Genomic DNA, 8,981 nt, shown 5'->3' on the forward strand with positions numbered 1-8,981 from the left:
AATATTATTATAAAATAATAATTATAATATAATTTTTTTAAATAATTATAATATTATAATAATATTAGAGTTATTAATATAATTTTGATATTATTTGTTATAATATTATTATTACATTATATTATAATATTTTATTATTATATTATATTATATTACGAGTCTGAATTTTAAATTGAGAAGATTTTAAATTTTAAATTTCATTAGGAGTATTATGAGTATTATGAAAGTTTAATTAATTATACTATATAGATTCCCGCACAATCTAAAAGCTAAAGTTATCTTTAGGCTGCTTCTGATGTTGGCTGTAAATTCTTCAAAAATTCTTCAAAATGTTATTTTAAGGAGATTTACTAAACACTAAAATCAGTTTTTGCTTAGCAGAAGTTGATTTTGGGAGCGAAAAGCAATACCAAACTAAGCTTACGTCCATTTAAAATTTTGGGGTAATTTTTTTAAAAATATTATTAAAAAAAAACTTTTGAATTTTTGTTTTTGACCCAATCCACGACTCACACTCTCATTGACATTGTTTAAAATAACATTGTTTGAGAATCATTGTTAATGTAATAACATTTTAAATTATTAAAAAAAATAGTTAAGCAAGGACACATTAGAGAAAAATGATGCGGTGAGCAAATTAAAAAAAATAATATTTATGAAAAGTTGTTGTGGTCTAAAAGGTTATGAAAAAAATTTAGGGATATATTTGTAGAAATTTATTTTAGTGGAATAATTAGAAAATAATTTGTTAGTAACTTTTAATATAATAATATTTTAGAGAACCGTCAGAAAAAAAATAATCTAATTAAGATCATATTTGGAAAAAAAGAATATTTTAACCGGGGTAAGAAAATTTAAAAAGAAGGAAAAGTATAAGATTTTGAGAAAGAAAAGTAAAAGGAAAAAGATTGAGATGAAAAAAATAACTTCAACCAAAACGTGTGTTTTGGTTGAAAGGGAACAATTTTTTTTTTAAAGAAAAAACTTATATATATGTATAGATAAATATGAATATGTAGAAAATTCTTTTTCTTTGACCCGATCGGGATTCTTTAGGGTGTGAAAATATAAAGCCGCCGGCCAAGCCGAGGACCTCGGGTATGAGTGTTTTCAAGCTAAAAAGAACACAAATAATCTTAAACCTACAAATTTTGGGGATTCTTGGTGCAGTCTTTACAAAGGCTACGGACACTACCGATAGTGTTGAATATTACGTACTAATGGAAAATGGATCTAACAACATAATAGCCATAAATAAGATCGACATGCTAATAAAAATGCTTAAGAGCACCCACAATTAATAAGATGAACCTTATTTGTAGATGCCATATCACAAGTTCTACCTTTTATTAATGTGCGGTGTTCAACACTATCAGTACCCACCCGTAGTATTTCTAGAACTTCGATCGGGAAGAGCCATGCTCAAACCAAAAGACATTAATCACCGCATTGATCTTTGCTCATATCTAAAGACCAGTGATACAACTCTTACTCTTTTTGCTAAAGATGCAAGAGAAATGCGTGAAAACTATTTTGACTATTGATTCAAGAGACGCATGGATTCTTATTTTGTAGATTTCTGTAGACACCATGCACTCTGTATCACTTATTAAACCCACATAAGCTTGTCATTTAATTTGCCCTTTAAATGAAATTAGAAGTGACACGTCGGACGATAATGAAAGATTTGTAGGTACATACATATAATCGACATGAACCAACTTTAAAAAAAAAGAGGCAAATAAATAAATAAAATAAGTAGCCAGGAAATTGACCTGATTCAGCAACAAATAGTTGTTAACCAACTAAAACTTGGAATCCACAACTCTTATGCTGAACCTATCAAAAACCTTTCCCGCATGCTCTCTCTTCAATCCTTCAGCTCCTGCTAAAGGGGACAGAAAGAAAAAAAAAAAAAAAAAAAAAAAAAAAAAAAAAAAACCAATGATGTGGTTCTTCTTTGTCATAAGCAAAAATAAAATCTGACACATGAAAAGATAATATCGATAATAAAAGGTAAATAAGGACCAACAAATTAATGTGCACAAAGCGAAAGAAAGAAACCAAAGACCAATATGGAATAATTATTTCCCTGTGGGTCAAATAGAGATTACCATAAATTTCTGCTGCAATTCCTTCCAAAATTCAGTTGAAAACATCAGGGTGGTTTTCACCTCAAAATTGAAAATTCTTTCATATATTGCACATTTATTTACATTGCCACAACAAAAATCACAACACCAATGGAGGAAACAACCAGACATAACTAGAAAACTAAATTGTCTTCTTTTTGTCTCCTAGAATTCTGTATGTGGTGCTGGCATATAATAAGATTATACAAAATTTAAAGACTTCCACAGGAACATGCTAAAAGAGAAGTCAAAATCTTCAATTAACTTCTAAAAGTTTTCTTCAACCTTATTCTCAGAAAAATAAATTGAGCCACTGGAGGTACTGCACAATAAAAACAGGACAAAAGATGTATAAGAAAATAGTTTTAATCCATTGTAAGCATTACAAATGCAACAAAAGTAGAACTACAGTGAAGAATATGCCAAGTAAACTAACCTCTCAAGAGCACCAATCTCTGGCGTTTTGGAACATCTTTAACCAGGGACTTGGACCTTTCTTGTCCTCGTTCCACTGCTTGGGATACCAAGGGAATTGCCACATTAAGAAGCAGCGCTCTGGATGAGGCATCATAGCGAGATGCCTTCCATCAGACGAGCAAATTGCGGCAACTCCTAAGGGAGAGCCGTTGACATTAAATGGGTATTGCTCCGTCTCGTTCCCGTCGTCATTGCAATACCTTACAGGAGCCAAATTTGAATGAAGCACGCGATCGAAAACACTATGATCGGGGAAATATGCTCTTCCCTCGCCATGGGCTGCCCACACACCCAATGTGCTACCCTCCATTCCCTTCAACATTATAGCTGGGGAGTCCTTTATTGTAACACCCGTGAATCGGCACTCAAACCTTCCTGACTCGTTGTGAATGAACCTTGGCTGTGCGGGATCGCCACCAAGACCATGCACACCACCAACTTGGGGACCTGGAATCCACCCCAACAGAGCCATAAGCTGACAGCCATTGCAAATGCCGAGACTAAACGTATCTGGCCGCTTGTAAAACTCCTGAAACTGATCTAGAAGGGGCTGGTTGAATCTTATGGAAGCAGCCCACCCTTTTGCTGAATCAAGGACATCGGCATAACTGAATCCACCAACAAATACCAATCCTCTGAAATCATGCAGTGAGATTAATCCCTTCAGAAGGTCTGACATAGTGACATCCCATGGCTCAAAGCCAGCAGCGTAAAACGCAGCAGCCATTTCTCTATCTCCATTGCTCCCTTCCTCTCGAATCACAGCCACTTTTGGCTTTTCTGTTGCTTTCAAATATTTCTCATCTGTAAAGGAAGGAGTGAATGACAAGTTCCATGCAGGTTCGTGCCTATCTTTCAACCCCTCTCTCTCTTGATCAACACAGGAAGCCAATCTCTGATACTTTTCTAGCTGAAAACTAGTTTCCTCCCACATGTCCCTAAGGAAAGACGTCTTCTCGTTCAAATGACCCAACCCATCGACCACCAACTCGACAGTGGGTTCTGAAGTAACTTGTCCAACTATGTTGAAAGGTATGCCTTCGTGATTCAGCTTCGCACGCACATTCTCCAAGTTGTTCTTGCTTACCTCAATGAGTAGACCAAGCTCCTCCGCAAAAAGGGTCTGAAAGAGGCTCTTCCCATGCGAAGTCAAGTCCAAACTAATACCGCAGTTTCCAGCAAAGGCCATTTCCAGGGCGCATGTCAGTAGTCCACCATCACTGATATCATGACCAGCAGAGATTAGTTCATCTTCAATAAGGGACTGAGTGCACTCAAAAACTCTTTTGAGATAAGGAACATCGCCAAGATCAGGGCAGTCATCCCCAACTTGATCAAAAACCTGAGCAAGCGCAGATCCTCCTAACCGCCGCTTTCCCTTTGCCAAATCAATGTGAAGCAACTCACCATCATCTCCTAACTTCAAATCCGGAGTAACCGTCTTGGTTATGTCAGGACATGTCACATACACACTGATTACAAGATTTCCAGGAGCCTTAACAATCTCACCTCCAGAATGGGCAGCCATTGACAGACTGTCCTTGCCGCCATCAATAGCAATACCAAGTTCAATCATAGCTTCTGAAAGAGCCGTTGCGGCATCATACATAGCTGCTCCTTCCCCATCAAGTTTGGCAGCGTACATCCAATTTCCGCTTGCTTTAACATCAGAAAGAGAAGTTACCTTTGCCCAAACAAGATTAGTGAGTGCTTCTCCTACAGCCAATCTTGCCATCGCTTTTGGATTCAACAAACCTTTAATTGGCTGCTCCCCAATAGCACATGCGCCTCCAGTAACGTCTGAATAAGTCTGAGCAATGACTGCAACATCAGAAAGAGTAATTTGCAAGGGCCCAACTGTTTGCTGCTGAGCTACGAGACCTGTTACACACCTATCCACTTTAGTTGTCAAGAAACGCTTCGAACAAACGGATGGAAGTCTTAATACCCTCTTAAGGGCATCCATGACAGTTATTCCAGGAGCAATATCAAGGGGCTCCCGTGCATCATTGACGCGATGGAACTTAAAGGTCTTCTGCGGCATGTCACCAAGTACTTTATCTAGCTCCAAATCCACAGCAGGAGGAGGTGCAGGCAGTCCATTTGATTTGCATCTTTCAATCGCTGTACTATCAACCAGAGCAACACGACCCTGACCATTTATTGTTCCAATAACAGCCATAGACACCCTTTCTCTTTCACAGATCGATTCCAAAAGTTTGCGGCTTTCGGGTTTCACCAAGATTGCATCCTGCTCTTGATACTCTGCACCCCATATCTCCAAAACAGACATTGTGTGATCACCAACTACAATTGCCCGAATGTCAATCTCAGCACCCTTTGGATAAATAATTTCCTTGACAACATTGCAATTCCCACCAGCTCCTTGATCATGGATGCTGATAATCGGGTTATTCTCACCCATCTCAATGCAGGCACGAACTACACGATACAATTTCTGTGCCATCTCAGCATCTCCACGCTGTACAGCATTAAAATCAAGCTCTGCGTCATTCTGGCCACTAACCATGCTTGATGCAGCCCCACCTCCCATTCCAATACGATAAGCAGGGCCTCCAATCTTTACAACCAGCATACCAATATCAGGCTCTCCTTTTGATATATGGCTGTGATCAATCTGCCCAATACCTCCACTAAACATGATTGGCTTCAACCATTCTCGTCTTTCCCCACTTGGAAGTCTCATTCCGAAAGTTCTTGTGTAACCCTGAATCAAAGGCTCTCCAAATTTGTTCCCATAGTCAGATGCACCATTACTAGAATCAATGAGGATCTGCAAAGGTGATGCCAAGTTTGAAGGATACGTGAAAGATGGATCTTCCCAAGGAGTATAAGAACCCTCCATATTAAGATTTCCCACACAATAACCAGCTGTAGATGCGATGACAAATGATCCTCTCCCTGTAGCATGTGTATCCCTTATGCGACCACCTGCACCTGTCTCTGCACCGGGGTAAGGTGCCACGGCACATGGAAAATTATGGGTCTCAGCAGTAAACAAAACATCAAGGTCACGAAGAGCCAACTCCAAAGGACACGTAGAACCCGGCTGAGCCGGTCGCAATTGCTCAACAGAAAACCCCTTGATGGCGCTCGAGTTATCCTTGAACCCAATGACAGAATTGTTTGGGTTCGCTTGCAAAGTGCTCTTCACAATCTGCATTAGAGTCCTGTTCATGGGCTGCTCATCAATAATTATTTCACCAGTGAAAAACCAATGCCTGCTGTGCTCACTATTAGACTGTGCGATGTCAAATAGCTCCACTGTCGACGGATTACGCTTAATTTCCTCCCTGAAAAGCCTTGTGTAGTACTGGAGATCCTGCTCATCAAACGCCAAACCCATTTGCTGATTAATTTCCTCCAATGCTTTACGACCATTTTCCATTACAGGCACATAGCGAACCTCCTCCGGAACAACACTCATCTCAAAGGAAGTGAGCCTCTGAGCATAAACACATTCAGTCATCCTATCATGAACCATTGCAGTAAACTCATTAATCTGACTATCTTGCAATGGACCTTTGCTATACAGCAAGTACCTCCTCGAACGCTCCATCCGCGTCACCTCCGTCAACCCACAGGCTCGACAAATCGAAACAGCATTGGAAGACCATGCCGTCGTGAAAGACAGCCGCGGCCCAACCTCAACAATAACACTGTTAAACCCTTCCTGCCTCTTCTCCTCAAGAAAGCTCTCAAACCCCAAATTCTCGGGCTCATAAGTCTCCTGAAGAAGCCACTTGAGAACCGAGACCTTCTGATCGGAAAGTTCTGACTCAAGCCCGATGTTGAAACACTGCTCTGTCTTCAACCCAACAATCTGGCTCGAGATTTTGGTCTGAACTGATTTAAGAAGTTCAGACGCTGCACTATCCTGAATTAGCGGCACGCGAAATAGATGAAAAGCTCCGACGCCGGGCTTGGTCATGGATTGCTCGACCACAGAGCTTCCAAGGTCCCCAGAAACCACAGCTCTGGGGGAATTTGACTGAGCTTGGCATTTCAAATTCAACGAAACGCCTCTACTATGACGCAAAAAATTCCCCCACAGAAGATGAGATTTTCGATTACGAGGATTACTGTGAAATAGCAAGCTTTGCCTATGAACACCCTGAAATCAAAACCAGAAAAATATATATATATACATATATAAATCAAACACTAGATCAGAGAATTAGAGAAACAACAAGGAATGAGAATTCAAAAACACTCGAAAGAATCGTTTCAACAAAAAAAAAAAAAGCACAACCAGGAATTAAGAAGAAAAAAAGTACCTGCAAGAATTCGGAAGCTGTGATTTCTCGAACGCCAGCCATTATGCGATCGACGAGCAAACTGCAAGACCACTAGAATTGAAAATGAGAAAATGAGAGAATTTTTTCTCGTAAAGTAAACAGAATCACAAGAAAATTAACGAAACTTTTATCACTATAACATGCAGAAATTCCCCACCAAAAACAACCCCTTGTGGATGATAAATTTTTCCATCGATCACAAAAATTAAAAATAATAATAATCAAACATCTACTAAAGGATCCCTTCAACAACTTATCATGTCAACAGTCAAGACCCTCTATTAACAATACTGTGCAAATAATACAAGCTGAGAAACTCATCCCACAACAATGAGATTATATATGTCAGACGGAATTGAACCAAAACTCATCCCATCTCAAAACTATTTAAAAAAAAAATTCAACACAAAGAAATGAAATCTGAGAGAAACTAAATATGAACATAATCATAGAATATGACCCACAAATTTGGACTGCTGTGTGCTTAAGGCTTGGATGGATTATCTTTTTTTGGGTTCAGCTATGACTCTACTCAGCTTGTTAAGGACTTTTAACACACTTTTTGAGCAACCAAACAGCTTTCTAACTCAAAATCCAGTACTGTGTGCCAGTAACCCATATATATATATATATATTGATTACATATATATACACCCTTGGCAAGGTTAATTCAAAGGTTTGTGCTCTTTTTCAACCTGGTTTGATCAGTTTTTCCTTTTCCATTTGTTGTGCAGGAATAAAATAATAACGAGAGAACAAAGAAAATGAGATTGAAGATCTCACAAGATCTGCAACAGGAAAAAGAGCTTTGGAAATTCAGAAAAAGAAGAGAGAAAGAGAGACATACAGAGGAGCGGCGGAATAGCGAAGCCGAAAACGGAGAGAGGAAATTTGGGTCCCTAGAACGCCGAGAGAGAATGTGAGAAGAAGCTGAGAAGAGAGAGAAGCTGAGAAGCTGCGAGAAGTGAGAACTGAGAAGAAGCTGATCCGGTTGCAGAGAGGGAGAGGCGCCGCCGCTGGAAGTTTGCTCGAGAGAGTGAGATGAGAGAAACAAAATGTTTTTTTTTATAGTTTTTTTCCTTTTCTTATTTTTTATTTAAGGCCATTTTAGGTATTTTCTTAAAGTTAAAATTGAGAGTTTAGAGTGCGTTTGGAACTCGTTCCCAAATGATTTTGTTTTCTGTAAGAAAATGAAAACGAAAACCTTTTCATTTCATTTTAGAATCATTTCTGAAAATGCGTTTAGTAGTTTTATTCTGAGATTATTTTTAGTTTAAAAAAAACTGAAATTGTGTTTAGTGGTTTAATTTTTAAAAATATGTAATAATATTTAAAATAATAATATATTAAATAAATAATAATATTACATATATTAAATAATAATATATTAAATAAATATTATATACTTGACAACGTGTGTTATGCTACTACAGAGAAAATGGGTGTGTTTCAGAGGAATCTCTGGAATTTTTTGATCTGGAGCCGAAGAGGCTGCGATTGTCGTTGTCGTCGCAAGAGAAGTCGTCTTCCAGGGTTCCAACTCTGGTGAGGTGGAGGAAGGGGTGGCGGCAGAGTTGGATGAGGATGATCGGAGGCGGTTGTGGTGGTGGTTAGGGGCAGCGAGGTCGAGGCGGGAGAGGAGGGGGAAAATGAATGGGAAATGAAAACGATTTTCACCACCGTTTACAAAAAGAGCGAGAAGCCCACCGTTTAGAAAAGTGGTTGACCGGAGAAGACGGGGAACAGAGAAGAGGGAGACCGGAAGAGTTTAGCCCGTCGAGATCGGAGAAGATTCTTACGCGACTCCACCGACAACCCAAGGCTTAGAACGTAAAAGGGGGGTGGTTGACGGAGATCGGAGAAGAGGGGGGGTTGAGGGGGTCGAGGGAGATCAGCCAGGGAACAGAGAAGAGGGAGACCGGAAGAGTTTAGCCCGTCGAGATCGGAGAAGATTCTTACGCGACTCCACCGACAACCCAAGGCTTAGAACGTAAAAGGGGGGTGGTTGACGGAGATCGGAGAAGAGGGGGGGTTGAGGGGGTCGAGGGAGATC

At 39.4% G+C, this 8,981-nt stretch overlaps 1 protein-coding gene across 3 annotated transcripts; it reads right to left on the minus strand.

Moving 5' to 3' along the window:
• Positions 1-1,654: 1,654 nt before the first annotated feature.
• On the minus strand, positions 1,655-7,945 carry LOC21407873 (probable phosphoribosylformylglycinamidine synthase, chloroplastic/mitochondrial). 3 transcript variants are annotated; one of them, XM_024167718.1, is made up of 4 exons: positions 7,776-7,945; positions 6,908-6,968; positions 2,569-6,744; positions 1,655-1,885 (listed from the first exon to the last, which is right to left on the minus strand). In XM_024167718.1, the coding sequence occupies exons 2-3, from the start codon at positions 6,947-6,949 to the stop codon at positions 2,572-2,574; spliced, it is 4,215 nt and encodes a 1,404-aa protein (XP_024023486.1). In that variant the 5' UTR covers positions 6,950-6,968; positions 7,776-7,945; the 3' UTR covers positions 1,655-1,885; positions 2,569-2,571. The 3 variants fall into 3 exon arrangements, with proteins under 3 accessions (XP_024023486.1, XP_024023484.1, XP_024023485.1); XM_024167716.1 differs by lacking the exon at positions 1,655-1,885 and adding an exon at positions 2,104-2,454; XM_024167717.1 differs by lacking the exon at positions 1,655-1,885 and adding an exon at positions 2,104-2,454 and having other exon boundaries at positions 6,908-6,979.
• Positions 7,946-8,981: the final 1,036 nt, after the last annotated feature.

The sequence above is a fragment of the Morus notabilis genome, unplaced genomic scaffold, assembly GCF_000414095.1.
Source record: "Morus notabilis unplaced genomic scaffold, ASM41409v2 Scaffold172, whole genome shotgun sequence".
Lineage (NCBI taxonomy): Eukaryota > Viridiplantae > Streptophyta > Magnoliopsida > Rosales > Moraceae > Morus > Morus notabilis.

What these genes read in the sequence shown, in the direction of transcription:
- LOC21407873 (XM_024167718.1), bottom strand. Translation starts at nt 6,949, where the DNA reads ATGGCTGGCGTTCGAGAAATCACAGCTTCCGAATTCTTGCAG. An exon ending in CAGCTTCCGAATTCTTGCAG is followed by an intron (nt 6,745 to 6,907) that starts GTACTTTTTTTC and finishes TTTTGATTTCAG; the next exon opens with GGTGTTCATAGGCAAAGCTT.